Below are 27,756 nucleotides of genomic sequence, written 5' to 3' on the forward strand. Positions count from 1 at the left end.
CCCAGAGTTGCTTTTCAGAATGAGACGGGTGGGATATAAATGATAGGAAAAAAATTAAAATATCAAGTCTGTCCTCCGCTCAATGGTTTCAGCCAACGGTTTTCGAACAGCAACCCTTTCCCCTCTCTAAATCCATTTTCCGCGATGTTTCTACTGTAATTCTTTCTGGCCGGCTCTCCTCGTGGTCTCCCGTCCAAGCGCGGAGCTCTGGCAGCTGAAGCGACGCTCGCGAGGCGCAAACTGCTGCTCGAGCCACGTGTCGGCGCTGCGGTCCGGCCAAACTATTTCCCCGGGAGGGGGGGGACAGCGATGAAGCCATTCGCTCGAGACAAAGAGGCGAGCCGCGACGGGCCCGCAATTCTCCCCCCCTCCGTCGCGTTCTTGGTTTAGTCCCTTCTCGGATTGGCGGAGGTCTACGGTGGAGGCGGCAGCTGCTTCATCCAATCGGCGCCCGGCTTTGGGGAAGAAGGGCCCGCCGAAGGCCAATGGCTCGCCAGCGCAGGGCTGCCCACGTGGGAGGCGCAGCTGGTTTGAAGACGGAGGGGGCGAGGGCGACGCCTCCTCCAATCAGCGCTGCGAAAGAGGGGCCCTCCGGCCTACGTCACGCGCGGCTGAGACGCGGAACCCCCCCCCGCTCCCTCCCCCAGCGAGGAGAGGCGTCGGACGGGTCTCCGGGCCAATGACGTGAGGGCGGGCCCAGGGCGAGCGGAGGCGGGCTGTGCCGGCGAGCGGCCAATGGGTGTCGCGCTGGCAGGGGCGGCGTGGCGGGCGCCGAGGCGGCAGCCAATGGGCGGGAGGGGCGGGGCGCGGCGGGAGGCGGGGCCGGGGCCGAGGGAGCGTGAGCGGGCGAGTCGGGCTGAGGCGGCCCAGCGGGCGGGCGGGCATCGCGCAGCGGCGGAGGCCCCGCGGGGCCCACGGCAGGTAGGAGCCAGCGAGCGGCGGGGGGAGGGAGGCGCCGAGGACACGCGTCTGGGCCCCGCGTGGGGACTGGTGGCCCCGGGTCTGGGAGGAGAAGCCCCGCTGGCCCTGCTGGCCCTGCTCTGGCTCAGGGGTCTCTGCCTGCTTGAAGGGGGGAGGACTCCAGCTCCCAGAATCCCCCATCCAGCCTCCTTTGAGGTAGTTGGACTCCAGCTCCCAGAATCCCCACCCAACCTGCTTTGAGATGGGTGGACTCCAACTCCCAGAATCCCCCATCCAGCCTGCTTTGAGATGGGTGGACTCCAACTCCCAGAATCCCCCATCCAGCCTGCTTTGAGATGGGTGGACTCCAACTCCCAGAATCCCCCATCCAGCCTGCTTTGAGATGGGTGGACTCCAACTCCCAGAATCCCCCATCCAGCCTCCTTTGAGGTAGTTGGACTCCAACTCCCAGAATCCCCCATCCAGCCTGCTTTGAGATGGGTGGACTCCAACTCCCAGAATCCCTAGTTAGCATCCTTTAGGATGGGTGCAGGCCGTCTCCCAGAATTCCCCGGACAATACATTTTCGGGTGGGTGGATTCCAACTCCCAGAATACCCTAGCCAGCTGGGTGTGGGAATTCTGGGAGCTGGAGTCCACTCCACCTTAAAGCAGGCTGGGCTGGGGAATTCTGGGAGTCCCTGGGGTTGAGAGATGCCGCTCTGGGTACTTGCCCGCCTTCCTCGCTTGACCAAATGAAGGCTCTCGGGCAGCGGTGTCCAACCTTGGCCATTTACGACTTGTGGACTTCAACTCCCAGAATTCCTCAGCCAGCCCCCTCTGGGGACCCCTGCTCTCATGGGGGGGGGAATGTAATGCATGTTGAGTAGACTCTCCTCCAACTTTTGCCTGCCGTGTTTTTGGCTGGATTGGGGGGAAGAAAAAGCGGATGCAGAAAGCAAAGTATGTCTGTATGTTAGTTAATGGGCCACGGCTCTCGCTTTTGTACCGAATGAGCTGATGTAAGTCGGGCAGTCCTTGCGGAAAGCAGGACTGGCGTCAGTTGACTTTGACCTATCTTGGTTTGGCTGGCCTGTTTTGTCCCCTTTGGGGCAACTTTTCTGTCTGTGGGGCCTTCCTGAGGAGTGCTCCTGTCTGGCTTGGATACCTGAGGCTGGGCCAGTGTTGCAAAAACTGGCTCTACAAGCCAGGTGTTCGGGTGGCTTCTGAAAGATGAAGGTTCAATTATATAGGTTGGGAATGGCAGTAAGTCTTTTGGCCGTCCGCAGCTGGCTGGAGCTGCTGTACTTTGAGGGAAGAATGCCACTCCCTCCTAGCACTGATGCTGTTACCTAGTTGGGTCATGAAACGTCTGCGAGGAAACCACCCAGCTCAGAGAGCAGCAAGGACCCCACAGTCGTCGTCGTCGTCCTCCTCCTCCTCCTCCTCCTCCTTTCTGCAAACCTTACTAGCACTCATGATGTTACTTAGTTGGGTCATGAAATGTCTGCAAGAGAGAGTACCCAGGATCCACACTCCTCCTCCTCCCCCTCCCCCCTGCAAACCCCCTTCCCTTCTAGCACTGATGCTGTTCCCTAGTTGGGTCATGAAACATCTGCAAGGAAACCACCCAGCTCAGAGAGCAGCAAGGACCCCACAGTCGTCGTCGTCGTCCTCCTCCTCCTCCTCCTTTCTGCAAACCTTACTAGCACTCATGATGTTACTTAGTTGGGTCATGAAATGTCTGCAAGAGAGAGTACCCAGGATCCACACTCCTCCTCCTCCCCCTCCCCCCTGCAAACCCCCTTCCCTTCTAGCACTGATGCTGTTCCCTAGTTGGGTCATGAAACGTCTGCAAGGAAACCACGCAGCTCAGAGGGAAACAAGGACCCCACAGCCGTCATCCCCCTCTTTCCCCCCCCATTTAGGCATGTTTGGGTGAGACACCTTTTGGTAAATAAATATAAACAAACACCTTTCAAAAAGCAGCCCTGGTTTTAGACAGCCAGGAAATAACCAAACATTTGCATTCTGGCAGTGGGCTACTCAGACTTTCCATGCAGCCAGAGCCGTTCTTCACTAAAGAAAATGACAGGCCGCAGAAAACCATGAAAGCAACAATCCCGTTGTGTGAAGCCAGCCGTATTATGCCTTCTCTTTCACTTGGCAAACCTCACTGCCCTCTCGATGTGGTTACCCGGTTGGGTCATGAAACGTCTGCAAAGAACACAGCCAAGCTCAGAGAGCAGCGGGGACCCGACGATATTAAGCGTGATTTGCTCGTGTCTCCCACAGGGAACGCTGGGCGTCTCTCGTGTGTGTTCAGGCCTGTGACCTGCTAGAATTGACTTCGCCAGGAAAGCCCCATCAAGAGAATGGGTTGAGGTGAAGTAGCAGGTGCTAGGGAACACGCCTGGTGCGGATTCGGATGCCTCTTTGGGAGGGACCCTCGCGTCCAATTAAGGGATTGGTGCTGAAGGTCCTCTGAATGGCTGCCAAACCAGAAAAACTTGTATTTTGTCGAGCTTGCACAGGAGAGGCCCCCCCCCCCAGGAAAATTAGTGTGTCGGACAGGTTTGCAAATCGGAACAGCCTGGGAGTGCCAGCCATTCCCGGGCTTATCCAGAAAAAAAAAGGTGTGGAAAAATATTGTGACTTCTGGCTTTTGAAGGGCGATGCATGGAGTTAAAGGCGTCACAGGCGGGCAGTTAGGCTGATGGATATTCATTGTTTTTCAGCCTCCTTTTGACATCTGGCGAGAGAGCTTGTGCAAATGATTTGGGGTGGGGGGGGGTCCAGGTTCTTTCAACCCAGTTAATTCTTTGTGCTCCTGTTCCTATCGGGGGTTTGTGCAGGAGAACTTCCCCAGTAGGTGTGGAAAGCTCGCTCGGATTTTCAAGGGTTGTTGTTTTTTTTTAATAGGTTAAACCATAAAGAGAGCCGTTTGCATCCTTTCTGTCAATTCAGCAAAAGCTGCTCGCCTCTTAGTCGCTGATTAGGAACGCCGCTCTAATAATAAAAATATGTCCTGAGGTTTTTTTCGGATGGAGAAATGAATGCCTTGAGAAGCGGTAAAGGGATTATACGGTTTGTTGAGAGACCATTCAAAGTTATGACCGTTTTTTTTTTCACACTTAGAGACCCTTGCAGCGTCCCCCATGCGTCACGTGACCAAAATTCAGCCCTTTGGCAACTGGCTCACATATACGACGGTCTCAGCGTCCTGGGGTCGCGTGATCCCCTTTTGCGACCTCCCGGCACGCAAAGCCAATGGGGGAAGCCAGATTCAGTTCACAGCTGTGGCCAGATCGGTTACGACGCGAGGCGAAACTCCCTTAAGAAACGTCTCGCTTAACGGCAGAAATTTTGGGCTTAATTGTCGTAAGTCAAGGACGGCCTGTAGTATCACAACAGCCACCTCCCCAGGCTGATACCCGCCCTCCCCCGTTTCCGAGCTGGGCCAGCAATTCCATCCTCTGTAGCTATCTGGCTATTTATTAGTAAAGCACCAGATCAGGCGAAGGGTTTGACACACAACTTGTGACAATCTGATCCGGCTGTTAAAAGCAGAATGCTTGTTGCCCACCCCCCCCGGCTTGTTTACTTGTTTAATTGGGTTTCAACGGAGGAGGCCGTGTTTCAGATCATGGTCTGGGTGAGCAATCCTACAGCATCGTGGCTTGCGAGCCGGTTGTCGTGTCTCTGTGTGTGTGTCTGTGTGTGATTTTGCTTACATTTGCATGTGTATAAAACCCAAACCGGGCGCCTCCGAGCGCAACAAAGCTTGCTTGTGGCTTGGTCGGTGTCTGGAAAACGGCTTGCGATTTTGCTGAATCAGTGGGGTCTCAATGCAGCAGTTGAAAGAGGGAAGCAAGGTGCAGTGAGTAAGAGGAGGAGGAGGAGGAGGAGGAGGCTGTTAGAAGCTGGGGGGGGTGGGGGTGGGGGAACCATTTCACAGAAGCTTCTAAAAAGCATCACAAGCCGCAACATGCTTTGCCCTTCGGTGTGTTGCACCTCCCTTCTCTCCTGAACGAGCAGGAGAGATCACGGGGACTGCCAGATATATCACGGCTATTTTATTTTTATTTTTACTATCGGTCATTTGGCCTTCCTGTGCGTCTCAAGCAAGGCAGCCTCAAGACCAGTTTGAGGATTAGCTTGTTCCAAACTAACCACGATTAAAATTAGAGCCGGGGGGGGGGGGCTTAGAGGAAACAAGCTGGAATTATTTGTGTGTGTGTGTGTGTATGTATGTATATATAGCAAGCCCCCCCAAAAATTACATATGTATACACACACACATATACATATACATATATATATATACATATATACATATATACATATACAATAAGCAAATAATAATACACAATAAGCAAACATATATACATCTATACATCTATACATCTATATACATATACATATACATATACATATACATATACATATATATATATATATATATATATATATATATATATATATATATACACATATATACATATATACATACACATACACACACACACGTAAATCTGACCTTTCTAAACAGTTTACGGTCATGCTAGAAAGACGAGCAGGTGAGTAGAACCGTGCAAGCAGGATTCGAGATTTAAACTAGCCCAGGTGACTAGGTAGCCTTTAAAAAAAACAAAAAACCCAAACAAATAGCTTTTAAAAAGTGTGAAAAGGGAGACTAGTGGGGTGCGACCATGTAAGAAATGCTTCCAAGACGTGCAATGAAACGGGGAGAATTTAAGTTGATGGATCTCCCAAGAATCAAAGCGTCAGAGGAGCAAACTGTCAAATCCAGCCTGGCAGACGCCGGGCACGGGGTGGGTGGGTGGGCAAAGGCGGCTGTCCTGGCAAGACTCCCGTCCTGAACAGTCAGTCTTTATGGCAAAGGTCCCCAACCTTTGGGGCACCAGGGACCAGCGTTTCCCCGTGGGGAGAGGTTTTTCCGTGGACCGGAGAGCACGTGGTTTCGTGTACGGGGCTTTGCTTGTTTGCGCGGACCAAGAAGAAAGGAGAGAATCAGGATCAGGTGAAGGGTTAATACCACTTTACAACACCTTGGTAAGGCCGCACTTGGAATGTTACATCCAGTTTTGGTCACCACGATGTAAAAAAGACATTGAGACTCTGGAAAGAGGGCAGAGAAAAGCAACAAAGATGATCAGAGGGCTGGAGGCTAAAACATACAAGGAACGGTTGCTGGAATTGGGTATGTCCAGTTTAATGAAGAGAAGGACGAGGGGGGACAGGATAGCAGTCTTCCAGTATCTCAGGGGCTGCCCCAAAGAAGAGGGAGTCATCTTATTTTTCAAAGCAACAGAAGGCCGGACAAGAAGCAACGGATGGAAACGAATCAAGGAGAGAAGCAACCGGGAACTAAGGAGCAACTTCCTGACGGAGAGAACAATTAACCAGTGGAACACCCTGCCACCAGAAGCTATGGGTGCTCCATCACTGGAGGTTTTTAAGAAGAGACTGGACAGCCATTTGTCTGAAATGGCATAACGGTGGGTTGGACTAGATGACGTCCAAGGTCCCTCCCAACTTCATCGTCCTTATTATTGTTGTTATCGGAAGTGAGAGTAATGGGGCCAAATGGCGAGCAGATGCCCCTAGGAGGGACCTTCCCGTTGCACGTGCCATGTTGCCTTCCTCAGCCGTTCCGCTTTCCTCTCCATGCCGCCTTCAACGTCCAGCTTTTGGCCCCAGGTAGAAGCTGAATCGCTGTTGCTGCTAGCTTTGGGAAGCATCAAATGGTGCCCGGATTTGGCTCCTAGCTCTGAGTAGCATCGCTCACCCTTTTAAAAGGCCCGTCCCTTTTTTTTGCACAATTTTAAAAATTGAATTTGCATCTGCACGGGTACCACATTTAGTGACTGCTCAAAGTGACGGCGGCAGTGAAGAAAGGGACACGGTCATTTTTCACATTTAACGGCCGTCGCAGTGTCTCCTCCCCCCCCCCCACGGTCACATGATCAAAATTGAGACCTTTGGCAAGTGTCTCATGTTGATGGACTGTCGCAGTCTCCTGGGGTCCCGTGACCCCCTTTGGCCGCTTTCTATGGGGAAACCAGGCACATTTAACAGTTACTAACGGGTTACTAACTTAACAACCCGCCCTGATTCACTTAACAACGGTGGCAAGAAAGGTCATACAATGGGGCAAAAGTCACTTGACAGCTGTCTCACGCAGCAGCAGAAAATTGGGGCTTAGTTTGTGACCACGTGTCAGGGATCCTCAAACTCGGCCGTTTTAAGACTTGTGGACTTCAACTCCCAGAATTCCCTAGCCAGCGATGCTGGCTGGGGAATTCTGGGAGTTGAAGTCCACAAGTCTTAAAGCGGCCGAGTTTGAGGATCCCTGCCGTATGTCAAGGACTGGCTGAAAGCTGCCCGGAGTTGCCTTACAGAGGAGATGGACAGTAAAATAATATTTCATACATAAAATTAAATAAATCCCAAGGATAGCATGGAGCTGGCGCAGGTTATGCCCCACAGCTTGTGATGAGCCTGGAGAGTCTGCCCCTACTACTGCTACAGCTTTGCAAATCCTCGAGTAAGTCTCTGACCACATACTTTCTCCTCCCACTCTCTCCAGTCGTTTCTCTCTTTACAAAGGGTTTGCGTTCCAGTTGTTTACACCCTTCTCTGAGCAGGCAGCTAAAGCTGACGTTGCTCAAACGTTGCACAGTTTGGAGGGCATGTGCTTAATTCCACCTTCATCCGCCTGGGCTCCCCATACAGCTAGTCCTCAGCGAGCGGAACCGAACCCAGGATTTCCCTGTGACATTTGTTCGGTGAGTTTAGCCCCATTTTGCGACCTGCCTTGCCAAAAGTTTTAAGTGAATCACTGCCGCTGATAAAGTTAGTAACGCTAACTTTGCTGGTCCGAAGGTCGCAAAAGGGGGATCACACACGACCCAAGGACGCTGCGACCGTCATAAATATGAGTCAGCTGCCAAGCGGCTGAATTTTGATCATGTAGCCACATGCTAACAACAGCCATAAGTGTGAAAAATGGTCTTAAGTCACATTTTTCAGTGCCCAAAGCTACTGCTGTTTGGGGTTGTTGTTTTTTTAAAAAAATAGATATTCTGCACTATGTTTCCAAAAGGCCTTGTGGCTTTGGGTAAAGGGAAATTCTGCTCACCCGTTCTAGAAAAATGTCTTTTTTCTCCAGTCCAGCAGCTATAAAATGCGATATTCCAACCTTGCAGGAAAATTCTGGTGCCGTCCTATAGAAAGCACGTTTTATTGCAGCAGAAAGTGTGAGGCATGCTGATGGCGCCGTGAATGGCAGTATGAGTGTCCGATGACGAGCAGGTTAGAGCTGGGATTGACAGCTACGTGCGGAGGAGAGTTCAAATTCAGCGCAGCCAAAGCCTTGAAAAGCGTTTGGCTGGTTGCTCTCGTTTTGGGTGCCAGAGTCTCCATCTAAGACAAAGGGCCCGGATGCACGTGGGGTGCTTTATTGTTCTTTTTAAAGCCTCAGCACCTCTCACGAACGTTCGTAATTGTTGACATTGATTGACTTTGGGAAAAGTGCAAAGAAGATGTTGAAGGGCCTAGAGACAAAAACATGCGAAGAACGGTTGCAGGAATTGGGGATGGCTAGTCTAGAGAAACGAAGAACTCTGTGTGTGTGTGTGTGTGTGTGAGAGAGAGAGAGAGAGAGAGAGAGAGAGAGAGAGAGAGAGAGAGAGATGACAGCAGCCTTCCAATATTTGAGGGGCTGCCACAAAGAAGAGGGGCTCAATTTATTTTCCAAAGCAGCAGAAGGCAGGACAAGGAGCAACGGATAGAAACGCATCCAGGGGAGAAGCAACCTGGAATTACGGAGAAACTCCCTAACAGTGAGGACAATTCACCAGTGGAACCGCCTGCCACCAGAAATCGTGGGCGCTCCCATCACTGGAGGTTTTCAAGAAGAGACTGGACAGCCATTTGCCTGAAGTGGTATAGGGTTTCCTGCTTGAGCAGGGGGCTGGACTAGATGACCTCCAAGGTCCCTTCCACCTCTATGCCGATTGAATGATTGACAGGTAACATTTGCCCAGTGGATGTGTTGGGAAACGGCCCGAGGGGAAAGCACTTCAGGGCGTGGGGCTGGCCTGCCTGTCAGCTGGCGGTAGTCACCCTCCCACGCCTGGCAAGTCTAGGCCAGCTTCCCCCGTGTGGTGCCACGTCTCTGTGGAGCTTGTTCCGTGGCTTGGCAGGTCCGCAAGGCATGTCCCCCCAACTGCAGAGCACGGAGCGGGATGCCCGGATTTGGTTACTGTCAACAGCTGCGTCTCCCCTTGCCTGAACTCGGTGACTTTGGGCTCCAAGGCTGAGGAAGGTGACAGAGGCGGGCAGCTGGCATTGCGTAACGCATTGCGTAACGCAGGGGTCTTCAAACTTGACCACTTTAAGACTGGTGGACTTCAACTCCCAGAATTCCTCAAGCAGCGTCAAACTTGGCCACTTGTGGACTTCAACTCCCAGAATTCCTCAGCCAGCGTCAAACCTGGCCACTTTAAGACTGGTGGACTTCAACTCCCAGAATTCCTCAGCCAGTGTCAAACCTGGCCACTTTAAGACTGGTGGACTTCAACTCCCAGAATTCCTCTGCCAGCTTTGCTGGCTGAGGAATTCTGGGAGTTGAAGTCCACCAGTCTTAAAGTGGTCACGTTTGAAGGACCCTGGCGTAGCGTGTCTTTGAATTTTCCCTCTTGGTTTTTTTGTCAATCTTGACAGCTTTAAGGTGGGTGGATTCCAACTCACGGCACACACACACACACACACACACACACACACACACACACGGGACACTGCGACTGTCATAAATATGAGTCAGTTACCGCGCGTCTGAATTTTGATCACCTGACCCGGTGGGGGGGATGGACACTGCGATGGTCATTGGTGTGAGAAACAGTTAAGTCCCTTTCCCTCCCCCCCAATGCTGTTCGAACTTCAAACGGTCCCTAAATGAACTACCTGTAATTTGTTTACTTGGCACAGAAATGGTCGTGCTTTTAACACAGCACGGAGAGCGAAATTCCTTTCCAGAAAGTCTTGTGGGATTAGTAGCTGTCAGATGGAAGCGGGTCAGTGAAACCTTTCAACCCCATCCAAGAGGCCTTTGCCTTCTGCAAGAGTTGGGGCAGAAGGGGGGAAGGTGGGGGTGTTCTGGAGTTGCTCCACTCGGTCCCTGCCCAAAGAGAAGTAGGGGGGAAAATTGTGGAGTGCCCCGTGGCCAGTTTTCTGCAGAATAGAAGAGGCCCACAGCAGAATGAAATCTAGAGCTGGAAGGGACCTTGGAGGTCTTCTAGTCTATCCCCCGGCTCAGACAGAAGACCCTATACCATTTAGAATAGAATAGAATGGAATGGAATAGGGAATAGAATAGAAAATAGGGAATAGAATAGTAATAGAATAGAATTAATGGAATGGAATGGAATGGAATGGAATGGAATAATAGAATAGAATAGAATAGAATAGAATAGAATAGAATAGAATAGAATAGAATAGAATAGAATAGAATAGAACGGAATAGAATGGAATATATGGAATGGAATGGAATAGAATAGAATAGAATAGAATAGAATAGTGATAAGAATAGGATAGGATCGGATCGGATCGGATCTTGGAGATCTTCTAGTCCAGCCCCCTACTCGAACAGAAGACCCTATACCATTTAGAATAGAATAGAATGGAATGGAATAAGGAATAGAATAGAAAATAGGGAATAGAATAATAGAATAGACTAGACTAATGATAAGAATAAGAATAGAATAGAACAGAACAGAAATAACAATAGGAAAGAATAAGAATAGAATGGAATGGGACCTTGGAGGTCCTCTAGTCCAGCCCCCTGCTCGAGCAGGAGAGCCTATATACCACCTCGGACAAGTTCTAAGCAGGCTGAACTCTCCTCCCCCCTCTTTAAAACGAGGTGTTAAAAAGGAGATGGATTCTTTTTCGGCTTTCGTCCCTGGGCGCCTCTGTGTTCTTCGGTTACGTGTCCTGGCAGAGGAAGCCCTCATTCCTGGGATTCCTTGTAGGCCTACATATTCATTACAGCACAAGCAAGTTGGTGAATCCGAGCGTAGCATGAAAAATTACCTCTGTGGCGGGCGGGTTAAGGGAAGCTGGGAGAGAGCGAAGTAAAATGGAAGTTCGGGCGGTTTTATGCCGGGGCCAACCAGAAGAAGCGAATCCTTCACGGTGGTGCCTTTAATCCAGGAATCGGGGACCTGAAATTCTGCTTAGCTTTCTAAGCTCCGCTTTTTTTTACTCTGCACATTGCTAAGTGAATGTAAGCACTACTAAGACCAATAGGTTTAAATCATCAGGAGACAGACACATTGAGCCTTTACATCAGAGGCGTCCAACAGTAACAACTTTAGGACCGGTGGACTTCAGTTCCCAGAATTCCCCAGCCAGCGCCGTTTCTTCGGCGTCTCACACACACTCCTCTGTTTTAAACTGTATTGTGTAACTTGCCTCGAATAATATCCAGCTCCTCGCAATGATTTCTTCGGTAACCATGCCCAAACAATTTAATATCGCGGTGTGCTGGGGTGGTTTGGGTGGGCTCCAGAAACGCAGTCTCATAAATGTCATTTGGGGCAAAACCCACTTAACAAATTTCTCATTTAGCCACCTAAATTTTGGGCTCAGTCGTGGTCCTAAGTTGAGGACTACTCCTAAACCCTTGGAAGTTCCAATTGTATATTTCTTGGACCGAAAGGACTGCAACGTTAATTTGTTTAAGAAGTTTACATTACCGTTATAGCATTATAATGTTATACTATGTAACATAATAGGTTTATAACCTTAGCATTAATATTAACATTACAAAAAGTGCAGAGATGAGCAACTAGGACGATTAAAGGCCCGGAGACAAAAACATATGAAGAACAGTTGCAGGAGTTGGGAATGGCCAAAAGGAAGGACCAGGGGTGACGTGATAGCATCATTCCAATATCTCAGGGGCTGCCCCACAGAAGAGGAGGGGGTCCACCTATTCTCCAAAGCCCCTGAAGAAGGCAAGGAAAGAAGCACCAGATGAAAACTCGTCAAGGAGAGAAGCAACCTGGAATTAAGGAGAAACGTCCTGACAGTTAGGACAATTAACCAGTGGAACAGCTTGCCTCCAGAAGTTGTGCGCGCTCCATCACTGGACGTTTTTAAGAAGAGACTGGACAGCCATTTGTCTGGAACGGTATAGTGTCTCCTGCTTGCAGGTGGCTGGGCTAGAAGACCTCCAAGGTCCCTTCCAGGGGTGTGTTCCGATTGAAAAATTAGAGAATGTCATAATAAGCCGTCTTGGAGAACTATCTATCTAGCTTTTGTTCCTCGGGTGATCTCCAGAATTTTGACTCTACCACCCCACCCCACCGCTGATCTTTGAGAGGCGATCCCATCAGAGAAGAGGGCCCTTCTGCATTGTCAGTACCTGAATATGTTCACTCTTCTTACCTCTGTTCATTTATTTCTTCTTTCTGAGTCGTATTTTGCTTCGTTCGACCGTTTTGACAGCCGCCGGGCCCGTTTGCACTTTGGTCCTCATCTTTTCCGTGGCTTGCCGGCTTGACGTCTCTTCCTTTCTCTGCCTTCTCCATTTGTACAGTCGTCTGCCTCGTTCGCCCATAAGGGTAAAGTCGCAGCCAGCCGGGCAGCTATCCAACAGACGCAGCCTCTGCCTGAGAAGAGGCGAAGCGGGCCGCTATTGATCTCTGAAACTTTAGCATTGCTAAATCCGGTGGATTTGGCCTCCTTGCACACCTGAGCGGCCTTTGGGAGTGAAGCCGCTCCGGGCCTTGGCGAGACCCAGTAAGGTTTCGTTTCGTGTTCTCTTGTTCATTTTTTTTTCCCCTTGGACGCAGGCCACTTTGGTCCTTGGTTTTATTCTCCTGCTTTTTTTTTTAATCATGTTAAAGCACCCCGAGGGGTTGGCAGCTGTGTCTTTTTAAAACCTTCATTTGTTCTCAACAGAGAAATGGATGGGGGGGGGGTTTCCTCAGGGCAAAAATATTAGTAGTTGTACACGCCAAGGTGGATGTAGTCAGTTCGTATTTGCTCCGACACGTTCGATTCAAAAGTGTTATTGTATGCAGTTGTATGCCAGTCAAATTTAGCATAGGGCAGGGGACTGAAACCTTGAGCACTGTAAGGCTTGTGGACTTCAGCTCCCAGAATTCCTCAGCCAGCTATGCTGGCTGAGGAATTCTGGGAGCTGAAGTCCACAAGCCTTACAGTGCTCAAGGTTGCGGTCCCCGGGCATACTGAGTACCTGACTGGAGCCCAAACTTTCTGCACCTAAGCGAGACACTTGTTAAGTGAGTTCTGCCCCATTTTACGACCTGCCTCGCCTCGGTTGTTATGTGAACCATCGCAGTTATGAAGCGAGTCACACGGCGGTTAAGCGAATCTGGCTTTCCCCCTCGACTTTGCTTGTCAGAAGGTCGCAAAAGGGGATCACGTGACACACACCCCCCACACCCCTGGGACGCTGCGACCGTCCTAAATACGAGTCGGTTGCCGTGTGTCTGAACTTTGATCCCGCGACCGCGGGGACACCTTGCCACGGTCGTAAGTGTGTGAAAAACGGTCCCGAGTGCATTTATTTTTCAGTGCCGTCGTAAGTCCGCACATTCGGTAAGTGACCCCGTTGTAAGCCGAGAGCTGTGTGTAACTTGCGAGGCTGGAACGTGTTGGCAGCCAGCTCTCCCGAGTTCCTGGGACAGGGCTGGAAGGTGCCCCCCCCCCGCTCGTTGGAAACTCCGGGGTCTTTAAACAGGGAATGGGGAGGGTGGGGGGAGGCACCTGGGATTGGGTTCCAGCTTCTGCCCCTATAAATAGCCTGGTGGATCCCTTCCAAAAGGGACCTCGCATTGCTTCTTGCAAAGGGCAGCGCTTTCCCTTCCATGGCCTCTGCTGGCTGCTTCCCCCCAGCCCCGGTCCGGGCGGTGCGAGAGTTATAGGCTGCGAGTAACCTCACCAGGCCTGCTTTGCTCCTTGCACGAGGGAGGCAGGGTGGGGGGAGGCTGGGTGCACGAGGACAGACGGGAGGGTCCCGGCTTGGGGGGGGAGGGGGCGGGGGAAGGATGTTGCAAACCCAGAAGAGATGACCATCGGTATAGCTGTGCTGAAATAGTACGGCCGTCTTGCCCAATTCTGAGCGGAGTTGTAATTTGGGACATCTTGGTGAGAAGAGCCCAGAGGTTAAAAGGACCGCAGCTGCCCAACCCTGGGTGGGTGGGTGGGTAGGTAGGTAGATGATAGATAGAGACAGACAGACACACAGACACACAGACAGATGATTGGATGGATGGATGGGTGGATAAATGGGTGGATGAGTGGAAGGGTGGGTGGATGGATAGATGATAGATAGATAGATAGATAGATAGATAGATAGATAGATAGATAGATAGATAGATAGATAGATAGATAGATAGAAATGGGTAGGCAGGTAGATGATAGAAGATAGGTGGGTAGATAGATGATTGATAGAGATGATAGGTAGGTAGATTCTTAGATATAGATAGGTAGGTAGGTAGATGATTGGTAGAGAATAGATAGATAGATTTCATCTGGTTTGATGAAAAGAAGGACTGGCAGGGTTCCAATATCTCAGGGGCTGCCACAAAAAAGAGGAGGGGGTCAGCCTATCCTCCAAAGCACCGGAAGGCCGGACAAGAAGCAACGGATGGGAATGGATCAAGGAGAGAAACAATCTGGAACTAAGGAGGAATTTCCTGGCAGTCAGGACAGTTAATTGCCTCCAGAAGCTGTGAATGCTCCAACACTGGAGGTTTTTAAGAAGAGACTGGACAGCCATTTGTCTGAAATGGTATAATAGGGTTTCCTGCCTGAGCAGGGGGTTGGACTAGATGACCTCCGAGGTCCCTTCCAACTTTGTTGTTGTTATTGTTGTTAACGAGAATGTCCTTTAAGGTGCCCTGCTCCGAAGCCGATGCTAAATCCACTTGGGGACAGGGTGGGGAGAACCGCGTATGGCCTTGAGGGAAACAGATCAAATGAGCAGCTTCAATCAAGCCGAGCCCAACCAGGAACCAGCCTTGGGCTGAAAGCCTAATGACAAAAGTTTGCATATAGTAGCTGGGCCGAAGGTTCGAATCCGGGGCTCGGATTTCAGCCTGACTGCACCTGCAAGGGGCAGCTAACCTGCATCCAAACCTCAGCGTAACCTCGAAAGTCGTACTTGTTCGAACCTTCCGCTGCAAAGCCGCACCTGCAAAGCCCTCAAGCTCGGTTTTAAGTTTCAAAGGCAGGCTTGACAGCATCACGGCGGCCGCAAAAGGCCTCAACGAACAGCTGGCCGTTTTAAAACTTCTCATCTGGCAGGGAAGCACACAAGGAAGACAAATTTAGGGGGATTTTCTTCTGAGCAGGCTGGGATGGAAAAGGCCCGTTTTTTCCCAACCTCCTTCACACGAAAAAAACAAAAAACAGAAAACCACACCACAGGCGGGTGTCTGATGCAATAAAACCAGAAATATCTTGAGCCAGACTTGCTTCGCAGAACATCTGCCGGTCAGCTGGGGAAGAGCTGGGAAGATTTTTTTTCCCAGAGGCTTGAACTGGCTCTGGCTTGGCTTTCCCTGACGCATGGCGGAGGATCTTTATGGCAGCGAAAGGAAAGAGTCACTAAAATGACACAGCTGCCTCGTCCCGAACGGAAGGAGCCGTCTCTTCTTGATGTCGGTGCGTCTTTCCCGGATCCTTCCCACGCTTTTCCGTGGTGTCTCGGGGCCGTCAGGCTGATGCGTTCCGGCTTGATCTATCGATGGGAGGAAGCCGCCAGCTGCTGGCGTTGTGACGCTGAGCATTGTGCCTTTCAGGAAGAGAATCCGGTTAGCCTTCCTTGGCAAGAAGCGTGAGGAGTCAGCATCTTTTCCCAACTTCTTCAGTTCAATCCTAACCCAGAATTGAGGAAGCTTCTCGGGTGAGTAAGCGAAACCTTTTCAAGGAAAACAGTGAAGAAAATCCGGCTGCTTTTTGGAAAAGACACCTACCTCCGGGACCGAAGCGTGACGCTGGGTGATGGAGAAGCTCCTCGTCCCGCGTCACTTATCCGCACACAAGGATATCGCTGTACCGGGAGATGCCAGAGCCGAAGGAAAAAGAACTGGGGAAAAATTACAAAATATTGCGACCTGGCCATCGAAACTGCGCGATTACGGATGAAACGCGTAACAGTGATGCCCATTGTCATCGGGGCACTGGGAACCATGTCCAAAGACTTTGCAAAATACATCGAGAAATTGCAGCTTCCCGCAATAACTCCAGCAGTGCTGCAAAAAAACTGCGCTACCTGGTTGATACCTAGGATGCTGGCAGCAACCCGTGTCAACCATTAGTGCCAGTCAGTTTGAGTGTTCACTTGACTGAGGTTCATGTTTAATGAATAAAAGCTCTATAATAATAATAACGATGATGATAATGATAATAGCTGGAAGGGACCTTGGAGGTCATCTAGTCCATCCCCCTGCTCAGGCAGGAAACCCTATACCATTTCAGACAAATGGCTGGCCAGTCTCTTCTTAAAAACCTCCCGTGTTGGAGCATTCACTGCTTCTGGAGGCAAGGAGTTCCACTGGTTAATTGTCCTCGCTGTCAGGAAGTTTCTCCTTAGTTCCAGGTTGCTTCTCTCCTTGATTAGTTTCCATCCGTTGCTTCTTGTCCTGCTTTCGGGTGCGTTGGAGAACAGCTTGACTCCCTCTTCTTTGGGGCAGCCCCTGAGATACTGGAAGACTGCTGTCCTGTCCCCCCTCGTCCTTCTCTTCATTAAACTGGACCTCCCCGATTCCAGCAATTTCAGCTCTGCTGAAAGAAGCTTCTTGGGTGAGGAGCGAAACGCCTTCAGAGAAAAACCAGAGCGCCCACTTGCCTCCTGGAAAAAGCCTCTCTAGGATGATTATGACGTGGATGACCGAGAATCTCCATCGACGTCCATTTCTGCTCCGTTTCTTTGTTCCTCCCAAGGGACGAGAGAAGGCAGGGGGACCTCTCTGCGCCAGCTGGCTTCCCTGCTGTCCGCCTTTCCACCATCCTGGAACGGCGGTCCCTTTGCCCATGGTTGGCTGCTGTCTGGACACATGCCCCCCACACAAAGACACAGACGCACACACAAACACACACACACACACACACACACACACACACACACGAGAGACAAACCCCCATTGGTCCTTGCCAGCTGCCAGCCTCCTGGTGCTCACCAGATGTCCTTCAATGTGAGAGCAGAGCTGGCTGCAGCTGGGCCACACTGGGCCCTCCAAGGTGGTTTACTTAAAGCCAGGGGTCTTCCAGCTTGGCCCTTGGATGACTTGTGGACTTCAACTCCCAGAATTCCTCAGCCAGGCACGCGTGCCTGGCTGAGGAATTCCGGGAGTTGAAGTCCAGAAGTCATCAAAGGGCCAAGTTTGAAGACCCCTGATATAGTAGACTTTAAGAGGAGTGGACGTCAACTCCCAGAATTCCTCAGCCAGCGTGCCTGGCTGAGGAATTCTGGGAGTTGAAGTCCAGAAGTCATTCAAGGGCCAAGTTGGAAGACCCCTATATAGTAGACTTTAAGAGGAGTGGACTTCAACTCTCAGAATTCCTCAGCCAGCGTGCCTGGCTGAGGAATTCCGGGAGTTGAAGTCCAGAAGTCATCAAAGGGCCAAGTTTGAAGACCCCTGATATAGTAGACTTTAAGAGGAGTGGACTTCAACTCCCAGAATTCCTCAGCCAGCGTGCCTGGCTGAGGAATTCTGGGAGTTGAAGTCCAGAAGTCATTCAAGGGCCAAGTTGGAAGACCCCTATATAGTAGACTTTAAGAGGAGTGGACTTCAACTCTCAGAATTCCTCAGCTAGCGTGCCTGGCTGAGGAATTCCGGGAGTTGAAGTCCACAAGTCATCCAAGGGCCAAGTTGGAAGACCCCTGACTTAAGGCCACCATGTTTTTGCCATCAGCTGCTTTGGGGGATTGACTGCCTCCAAAACAGCAGTCCGATATTTGAGGGGCTGTCCCAAAGAAGAGGAGAGGGACCCACTAATTGCCCAAAACAGCTGAAGGCCGGACAAGAAGCGACGGATGGAAACCAATCAAGGAGAGAAGCAGCCTGGAATCAAGGAGGAATTGAGAACAATCGATCAGTGGAACAGAAGCTGTGGCTGCTCCATCACTGGAGGCTTTTAAGAAGAGATTCGTGTGAAATGGTATAGGATCTCCTGCCAGAGCAGGGGGTCAGACTACAAGACCTCCAAGGCCCCTGCCAACTCTTGTCGTTCTGTTATTCTGCCATACCTAAAGATAAAAGGGGCAGATGAGCAGGGTGGAGAAAAACCAGAAGTGGCCAAAGCAGAGCTTGTGGCTGCTCCATCACTGGAGGCTTTTAAGAGGAGACTGGACAGCCATTTGTCTGGAATGGTAGAGGGTCTCCTGCTTGAGCAGAGGGTCAGGCTAGAAGACCTCCAAGCTCCCTTCCAGCTCTGTTATTCTCTTATTCTGCTGGCCTCTTCCTCTCAACAAGGCTTGTTCAGCTCTGCTGCAAGGCTTCCAAAGGGGCTGGTCTCCCCCTCCCCACTGGAGCCCTCTCCTCCTCCTCCTCCTCCCTTCTTAGCACTGATGATGTTCCCTAGTTGGGCCATGAAACGTCTGCACGAAAACCACCCAGCTCAGAGAGCCCCAAGGACCCCACAGTTGTTGTTGTTGTCGTCGTCCTCCTCGTTGCAGCCCAGCCAGCCTCCTTGGGGACTTTCTCGTGCTCTCCATCCCGTCCACCCCGGAGCTTTCCACGCTCCTTCCGGCTGACGTGGTCCCCTTTCTCCTGCCAATTCCCGCTCTGCAGTGACTCTCCTCTCCCAGGCGAGCCTGATTGATTGGGCCAGATGGCCGGAGAGCGCACAGCTTTTGTGGCTCAGCCCTGGCCGAAGCCTGGGAAAGCCGGCGGCCAAAACCCACCCTGGGTGGAGCCCCTCGGAGAAAGAGGCCTCAGGGCTGGGCTGGGTCTCTCTCTCTCTCTCTCTCTCTCTCTCTCTCTCTCTCTCTCTCTCTCTCTCTCTCTCTCTCTCCATCTATCCCTATCCCTCCCTGTCTCTCTCCCTCCCTGTGTCTCTCTCTTTCTCTCCATCTCTCTCTCTCTCCCTGTCTCTCTCTCTCTTTCTCTCCATCTCTCTCCCTCCCTGTCTCTCTCTTTCTCTCCATCTCTCTCTCTCTCTCCATCTCTCTCTCCCCGTCTCTCTCTCTCCATCTCTCTCTCCCACCCTGTCTCTTTCTCTTTCTCTCCATCTCTCTCTCTCCATCTCTCTCTCCCCGGCTCTCTCTCTCTCCATCTCTCTCTCTCCCTCCCTGTCTCTCTCTCTCTCTCTCCCTCCCTGTCTCTCTCTGCCTTTCACTCCAGTCAGAAATGCGGGGACTAGAAAGGGGGAGACCCTGAATTTTAATCTTTTGAAAATGTAAACCCGTCGATGAAATACAGACTTACGTAGATCTAGCCCGGTGGCGGTCCGCATGAATGGCAGGGATGTTTCCAACCAGCAGGTCTTTCGGTGTGCAGGTCTGTCCCAGATGAGGCCGCCAGGAAAGAGGGATGGGGGTTCCGAACAGTGCCCCGTTCGCCTTGAAGACAGGCAGTCCTCGGGTTACGTGGCTCCCTTCGCTCGGCCCTTCCTCCTGCGTCCAGAGGGCTCCTTCCCCGCACAGGCCGGACGGACGGAGGAGCGCCTTGGTCCACCTACAGGGAGTCCCCGACTTGGCGACCCCAACCTCCCGTCGCTGAACAAGACGGTGGTCGAGCCTCAGGCGCTCCATTTTCCTGCCACCGTTCTTCAGCGAATCCCGGCACTTGTTAAATTCCCGACCCCGTCGTTCCGTGAGTCCGGCTTCCCCCTGGAACGTCCTCCTCCCCCGCCTCGGCCTTCCTGACTCCCTCCTCCTTGAGGGCCAAGCTGGGCCAAGATTCGAGACCTTGCCGCGGGCTGGTAGGGGCTGGCTTGGCTCCCGGCTGGGGAACACACACACACACAGACACAGATATGAATGTATAGATATAGTCTATAGATATATTATACAGATATATAGATATATAGATATAGTACCAGGCTATTAACAATCGCAAGCCATTCGTTTAACAGACACGTCCAAAAAAAAAGTTGCAAAATTGGGCGTGACTCGCTTAACAACGACCTTGCGTAGCAACGGGGTTCTGCTTTCAATTTCCGGCCATAAGGCAAGGACCCCCTGCGGTCCTTACAGGCGAGGAGGTTCGAGAAGCTCTCGCCGCCTGAGCTGGGATGGCGCCCGCTGTCTTCCCGCCCCGTTAACCTCTCCCCTCCCCTCTGTCTCCCCCCCCCCCAGAGTCTCCAAGGATGAATGGTTCCAATGTGGCCAACACAACCCCCCCCGCGGCCCCCCCGGCCAAATCCAAGGAAGAGCAAGTAGTGAACGGCCACGATGAGAAGGAGAGCAACCCCTTCGCGGAGTACATGTGGATGGAGAACGAGGAGGACTTCAACCGGCAGGTGAGAGGCCTCCCTGGGGCCTAGTCCAAGCCTCCCCCCCCCCGCAGAGAGACCCCCACCTCGTGCGTGGAAACCAGCGGAGGGGAGGGCGCCCTGCCCAAGCCGTGGGGTACAGTGGTCCGTCGGCAGAGGAACTCACCCTGGTTCCCCGGCACGCTCTGCGGCCCGGGGTGCAGCCTGAAACGGCGGGCCTCCTCCGGGCTCCCCACTCTCCTCCGGGCTTCGTGGTTAGGGAGGAGGGGGCTGCCAGCCTGGATGCCCTTCCATGGGCGCAGAGCCCAGCCACGCAGGCCAGCCCGGAGTCTCTGTGGTGAGAAGGCCAGCCAGGAAGCCGAGACGAGCGATCTGATCTCGGCTGGGACTTCCTTCAGCCGTCTTGCGCAGATTTTTCTTCTTCCCCTCGCCCTGTGCTCGACTTCCCTGCCTTAGGAGGCTGAGCAGAGGCAGAATAACAGAGCTGGAAGGGACCTTGGAGGTCTTCTAGTCCAGCCCCCTGAAAGCAGGAGACCCTATACTGTTCCAGACAAGTGTCTGTCCTGTCTCTTCTTAAACACTTCCAGTGTTGGGGCATTCACAACTTCTGCAGGCAGGTGGTTCCACTGGTTAATTGTTTGAAAATATCAGGAAATTTCTCCTTAGTTCCAGGTTGCTTCTCTCCTTGGTTAGTTTCCATCCGTTGCTTCTTGTCCTGCCTTCAAGAGCTTTGGAGAATAGCTTGACACCACCCCCCCCCTCTTCTTTGGGGGCCCTGAGTCTTCGGAGAAGGGCGGGATATAAATGGAATTTTAAAAAAAAAATATTGGAATGCTGCTATCATGTCACCTCGAGATATGATACCATGTTTTTCAGATCCCTTGTAGACAATTCAAGGGTTGCTTTAGATTTCTGATAACAGCTAGAGGGGTGTCCAAATTTAGCAACTTTAGGACTTGTCGACTTCAACTCCCAGAATTCCTCAGCCAGGGTCCCCAAACGTGGCAACTTTAAGCCTTGTGGACTTCAACTCCCAGAATTCCTCAGCCAGGGTCCCCAAACGTGGCGACTTTAAGCCTTGTGGACTTCAACTCCCAGAATTCCTCAGCCAGGGTCTCCAACCTGGCTGGCTGGGGAATTCTGTGCACTGAAATCCGCAAGCCTTCAATTTGCCCAGTTGAGGGACCCCTGAATTTGGGAGGGAGGGAGGGAGGCCGGAGAAGAAGAAGACGACAACAACAACAACAACAACAACAACAACGCGGCCTTATCCCTGGGGATTAAGAGTGTGTGCTGGAATTGTTGGGAGCAGCCGCGTGTCCAGCTGCATCCAGCCTGGGCCTCTTTTGAGAGGCCTGAGGCAGCCATCCAAATAGTCCCCGGACCTCCGAATCTATTAATTTAGCAGCCCGCTTTTCATGCACTTCCAGCAGGTTACAATATCCAAGTTTGAAAACGGGACGGGGCCCCGGAGTCCCCAAAGAAAAGGCCAGGACTCTGAACGCTTCACGAAGTTGGAAACCTGCGCGAGAGGCACCACAGTCTGTCGTCCCTCGGCCAGGGCACAGCTCGCAAGGAGGGGGTTGGGGCGGCTGCTTTTAAGAGCCCGGAACGGGGAAACTGCAGGAGGGCGTGGGACTGCAGCTCTGGGACTCTTTCCTTGCAGGCAGCCGGGCCTTGAACCCTGCCTGGGAGGGGAATAAATATGGGTCGTCGAACCAGCCGGGTGTGCTTTGCCCCTTCGCAAGCAGCAGACCTGGGCTGAAGGCAAATGGTGCAGCTTTTCAGTCCCCTTCAGGTGCCGGGTCCGAGCTGAATTGTGGCTGCAACCCCCTAAGGATTCTCCACCATGCAGGGCCTGGTTGTCCCAAACGCAGCTTTTCCAAAAGGAAATAAGAGAATAGAAATAGAAATAGAAATAAATAGAAATAGGAATAGGAATAGGAATAGAATAGAATAGAATAGAATAGAATAGAATAGAATAGAATAGAATAGAATAGAATAGAATAGAATAATGTGAAATGGAACGGAACGGAACAGGACAGAATAGAATAGAATAGAAAATATGAAATAGAATAGAATAGAATAGAATAGAATAGAATAGAATAGAATAGAATAGAATAGAATAGAATAGAATAGAATAGAATAGAATAGAAAATATGGAATGGAATGGAATAGAATAGAATAGAAAATATGGAATAGAATAGAATACGAATAGGATAGAATAGAATAGAATAGAATAGAATAGAATAGAATAGAATAGAATAGAATTATAGAATAGAATAGAATAGAATAGAATAGAATAGAATAGAATAGAATAGAATAGAATAGAATAGAATAGAATAGAAAATATGGAATAGAATAGAATGGAATAGAATAGAATAGAATAGAAGCGAAGCTGGAAGGGACGTTGGAGGTCTTCTAGTCCACCCCCCTGCTGGAACCTATACCATCTCAGACAGGTGACTGTCCAGCCTCTTCTTCAAAAATCTCCAGTGATGGAGCACCCACGATTTCTGGAGGCAGCTTCTGTTCCACTGGTTAATCGTCCTCGCTGTCAGGAAGCTTCTCCTTAATTCCAGGTTGCTTTTCTCTCTGATCGGTTTCCAACCGTTGTTTCTTCTTGTTTGTTTTCCTTCTCAGCCAAGAAGTATTTAGAGTCAAATTCACACCCTAATACAGAAGATTCTCAGAGTGAATAGAAAGATAAAACCAGAATAAGTGTCTTCTGGGTTTAATGAAAACAGAGATGGGGTGGGGGGGAGGAATTGGAACATTGAGGCAGCAAGATTACTTTATGCAGAAAAATGGAAGGACACTTTGCTTCCCAGCCTGGACGAAGGGCTGGCAAAGTTAGCAGAGACGGCTAAATCGCCTGCTTTGGTTAAAGAAAATTACTTTTGTTTCTGCTCGGAATCCGCTTTGGGACTTTGTGCTCGAGGTGGGGGGGAAAAAGCGAAACTTAGATTTTGGGTTTTACCGGTTAGATAAGGTTTGTTGTTATAGAAATGGCTAGTTGACTCAGCCTTCCATCCTTCCCAGGTAGGTAAAATGAGGACCCAGATTGTTGGGGGCAATAAGCTGACTTTGTAATAATGCCGCTTGGGGGGTTTATGAAAGCCCTAATAAGCAGGCATATACATAGAATGAAGGCTACTGCTAAGCTTGTAAGCCGCCCTGAGTCTTCGGAGAAGGGCGGGATATAAATGGGATTAAAATAAAAATAATAATAATAATAGTTTATATTATTATGTAAAAGTGAAACGTTGAGGTTTGACGCTGTTATCTAATCCTACTGCACCAAAGGGATTCGGGTGTCAATGCCTTTTCTCTCTCTCTCTCCCTTCTTTTCTACACTTCTTCTTTCCCCTTTCCCTCCCTTATTACTCTTACTGTTTGCCTTTGTACTTTTACATTTTATAAACTAATTAAAAAATTCTTTAAAAAAAAAAGAAAAAACTTTTTGCTCCTCATGCAAGAAGCTCCTTCAGTTCTAACTCACTCGTGAGAAAATGAAGAAGCTTCTTGGATGAGAAGCAAAACTTTTTCAAGGAAAACAACTCAGGAAGTCCAATTGCCTTTTTTTTTGGGGGGGGGGGAAAGGCACCTTTGGGTTAATTCTCAGAGGATAATACTCTTTGTAAACCAGGCCAAGATTCCGCCTCTGAGCAGGGCAGCAGCTCTCCAGCGATCATATCAAGCAGGATTTGAACGCGCTTCGTTCTTCCCTGGGCATCTGACCTTTGAGACCTTGGGGCTCTTTATCCTGTCCTTAGTTTGGGAAGGACCCGGGATTTCCCGGCAGGGCTGAGCTAGCCTACTTCTGGAGAACCGGGCGGCCGAGTTTACGCAACGCCCTCAGCTGGGTTGCGATGGGTTTGGCTAGCCTGTGATTCAGCCGACGGTGGGAACCAAGCCTTCACCCTGAGCCGTGTTTGTTTGGGCGTGCTGCACCTCCGGAGCAGAGCAGCCAGCCTGCTTAAATCTGGTTTTAAGATCTGGTGTGTTGATGGCTTCAGACAGAGAGACGGTGTTGAGCTGGAGATGCCAGAGGTGACTGGCAGAGGACATTTGCCCCACTTCAAAGCCACGTTACTTCTCTCTTTTTGGCCTCTTGGCTAGTCCTGATCTTCCCGTGGCTGCTTTTCGCCAGGGCCTGCTGGCTCTCTCTCAAGTTGGAAGAGCCCCTATATAGTAGACTGTAAGAGGAGTGGACTTCAACTCCCGGTGAAGCCTTGGTGGAGCAGTGGGCTAATGCCTCCTTAAGTAACACCAGCTGCCTGCAATTAGTGCAGGTTCGAGTCCCACCAGGCTCAAGGTTGACTCAGCCTTCCATCCTTCCCAGGTAGGTAAAATGAGGACCCAGATTGTTGGGGGCAATTAAGCTGACTTTGTAAAAATGCCGCTTGGGGGGGGGTGTGAAAGCCCTAATAAGCAGGCATATACATAGAATGAAGGCTACTGCTAAGCTTGTAAGCCGCCCTGAGTCTTCGGAGAAGGGCGGGATATAAATGGAATTAAAATAAAAAGTAAAAAAAACTCCCAGAATTCCTCAGCCACCATGCCTGGCTGAGGAATTCTGGGAGTTGAAGTCCACAAGTCATCCAAGGGCCAATTTGGAAGAGCCCTGGGTTAGAGTCTCTTCTTTGGACAAAAGGATCCCTTTAACCACCTCTGCTTCCCTTTGCGGCAGGGAACAGCGGACGCTTTTACTGAGATGCCCGTCCTGAAGCTGACCAGCCGGTGGCCGCAGAGCCTGTCCTGCCCGGCCCCACCAGCCCTTCCTCTGACAAATCCCTTTTCCCACTCTCGGCTTCTTCCCCCAGGTGGAAGAGGAACTTCAGGAACAGGAGTTCCTGGACCGTTGCTTCCAGGAGATGCTGGACGAAGAAGACCAGGAGTGGTTCATTCCATCCCGGGACTTGCCTCAAGGCCTGGGGCAGCTCCAGCAGCAGCTGAACGGACTCTCGGTCAGCGAGAACCCCCACGGACACATTGCGGAGGACATTCTGGTAAGGGGGGGGGCACGCCCAATGGAGCCAGTCCGTGAGCTGCACTTGGGCGTTTTTTTGTTTTTGTTTTAAAAAAAATCCTTATTTTTATTCTCTCTCCTGGATGCGGGGGACAGCTGCCTGCAGTTTGGCAGTTCGATCCCGACCGGCTCCGGGTGGACTCGGCCTTGCGTCCTTCCCAGGTTGAGAAAATGAGGACCCAGATGGTTGGGGACAGTGTACTGACTCTGTAAAACGCCCAGAGAGGGCTGTAAAGCACCGTGAAGCAGCATATAAGTCTTAAGTGCTATTGCTGTTTGGACACGGGCAGGTCACCTTAACCCACAGCCTTCTTGGCCAACAGCCCTGGCGGAGGAGGCCTGAAGGAGGTGATCCAGGGAGTGGCAAACGTCTCCTGGCCTCAGGCGTGGCTCCTCTTGCCCTGTAAAGAAGCACCCGGCACCCTCCTTTGCCACCGTCCCGAAACGCTTTCTGTAATGGCTGCTGCAATCGCGGATGTTGGGAAACTGCCGGGCCGGAATGGAAGGAGGAGTCAAGCCAGGGCCTAGCTTGGCGTCCTTGCGCAGCCACCAGCAAGATTACGTTGGCGCTCTCCCGAGGCCTTATCTCCTCGTTCCCAGGGGAAGGCGAGCAGTCTGGGGAGAGCCAGGCAGTGTGGGCGGTAGGCAGGAAAGCCACAGCTGGCACATCTGGTTCGGCATCATATTTCGAGGCAGAACTTCGTTAAGGGCAAAACGCCGGTTTGCCAGTCCCCTTTTTCCCCGTGTCGTCGTAACTGAACGGTCGCTAAACGAAAGGGCTGTGAAGTCGAGGCCCACCTGTGCCGGACTCCTCCTGACGTTGACCCTCTGTAATTCTAATCTCTCTTTTCTTTCCCCCCCCCTCTTGTTTCTCCCCCCTTTTTGCAGAGCAAAAGCACCTTAAATCCGGACGCCAAGGAGTTTGTCCCTGGGGTGAAATACTGAGCCGTCCGGCCGGCCGCCTCCTTAAAGACTTTTTTTTTCTGCCCTGGATGGGTGTGGGAATGGGGTGGGGGGAGCGGGGCCCACTAGCAGTGGTGGGAAAGAGACTCTTTGCCGGCCAATGGGGGGCCCTCTATGGCTTCTTTAATCCCTCTTGCCTGGCTGCGTTGGGACATTCGGCAACCAAGGGGAGAAAAGCTGCGCTCGCCGTGGGATGGCACCTCCGGTTGGGCATCCCCAACCCACCTGCTTCCGGTTAAACAGTGCCCAGCCTCGCCTGACCCACCAGCAGCCTCTTCTGCCCGTCCCCCTCGCCCCCCCCTCGGTTAGCTGCCCTTCCAGGGGGGCACGAAGGGGCTCCCCTCCTCCGTGGACGTTGGCCAGCACAACAGCCTCCTGCTTCTCCAGCGTTGGGCCAGCCCCTTCCTCTCTCGGCTTTCGGCGAGGGCTTCGGTGGGAGCTGGGCGTTTCGCAGGCTGGGATGGAGGTCCCTTCCCTCCAGTTGCCAACTGCGGGGGGGGGGTTCCTTCGGAGGAGCGAGGGAGGCGCTGGGTTTTTAGAGGAGTTAAGCGGCGCTGGGCGTTTCCTATCCTTGCGTCTCTTCTCAGGATCCCTCTTCCGATCCAAAGCAAACCCTGAAAGACCAGTCTCCCATCTTGGCCACTCGGAAGAGCCGTGGACTTCAACTCCCAGAATTCCCCAGGCTGGGGAATTCTGGGAGTTGAAGTCCACGGCTCTTCCTGCTGGGAGCTACGGATGGCTTCTTTCCCCCCCCCCCCAGAGATCTCCCTCCGGGCGTCTGAATCCCCACGGAGGCCACCGGCTCTCTTCCTGCCCACCGGCACTACTTCCTCCAGGGAAACGGACCGTCTGGTGCCCGTCCGTCGGGCACGCGGCTCCCCAAGGCCCAGACCTGGAGGGGGAAGGAGGCAAGGGGCAGCTGCGTGACCCTTTATGGACCCTCACCCCAAACCCTCCCACTTTCTAGAGCTGCTCAGTGGATACGTAAGAACGTGGTGGTGGTGGTCTTCGGCACAAGGAGAGCTCCTGCAGGTTGGGCCAACCCCCCCCCCGAGGAAGGAAGTCCAGCCCCAGGAGGCCTTTGGTGGGACCCCTTTGACAAGCCGAGGCGCTTCCTCAATCCCAAGATTTGGGGCCACCCCTTAACTCTGCCTCCAGCCAGGCTGGGGGCACCCGAGAGTCGTTTTTCCGTGTGCCTGTTCTGTCGGCCTTTTCGTTGGGACAAACGTGGCCGCCGCAAGACTTGTGGACTTCAAGTCCCAGAATTCCCCTGGCCGGGGAATTCTGAGACTTGGAAGTCCACAAGTCTTCAACGTTGCCCCAGCCACTCCGACCGGATTCTGAGGGCCTCTTCGTAGG

General features: G+C 51.7%; 1 protein-coding gene and 1 long non-coding RNA gene across 3 annotated transcripts; one reads left to right on the top strand and one right to left on the bottom strand.

Annotated features, from left to right (window-relative positions):
* Window positions 1-824: 824 nt before the first annotated feature.
* Window positions 825-27,058, top strand: PAIP2B (poly(A) binding protein interacting protein 2B). 2 transcript variants are annotated; one of them, XM_081332863.1, is made up of 4 exons: window positions 825-921; window positions 20,266-20,429; window positions 25,229-25,414; window positions 26,323-27,058. In XM_081332863.1, the coding sequence occupies exons 2-4, from the start codon at window positions 20,277-20,279 to the stop codon at window positions 26,377-26,379; spliced, it is 396 nt and encodes a 131-aa protein (XP_081188989.1). In that variant the 5' UTR covers window positions 825-921; window positions 20,266-20,276; the 3' UTR covers window positions 26,380-27,058. The 2 variants fall into 2 exon arrangements, with proteins under 2 accessions (XP_081188989.1, XP_081188990.1); XM_081332864.1 differs by lacking the exon at window positions 825-921 and adding an exon at window positions 4,530-4,554.
* On the bottom strand, window positions 15,715-19,482 carry LOC308671254. Its single transcript, XR_014027166.1, has 3 exons — window positions 19,394-19,482; window positions 15,938-16,050; window positions 15,715-15,756 (listed from the first exon to the last, which is right to left on the bottom strand). It is a non-coding gene; the product is annotated as an uncharacterized lncRNA (long non-coding RNA).
* Window positions 27,059-27,756: the final 698 nt, after the last annotated feature.

Source organism: Vipera berus (assembly GCF_964194415.1).
Source record: "Vipera berus genome assembly, chromosome: 7".
NCBI lineage: Eukaryota > Metazoa > Chordata > Lepidosauria > Squamata > Viperidae > Vipera > Vipera berus.

Excerpts from the sequence above, each read along its gene's own strand:
- PAIP2B (XM_081332863.1), top strand. The coding sequence starts at position 20,277 with ATGAATGGTTCCAATGTGGCCAACACAACCCCCCCCGCGGCCCCCCCG. Across the intron at positions 20,430-25,228 it reads AGGAGGACTTCAACCGGCAG|GTGGAAGAGGAACTTCAGGA; the intron begins GTGAGAGGCCTC and ends TTCTTCCCCCAG. Across the intron at positions 25,415-26,322 it reads ACATTGCGGAGGACATTCTG|AGCAAAAGCACCTTAAATCC; the intron begins GTAAGGGGGGGG and ends CCCTTTTTGCAG.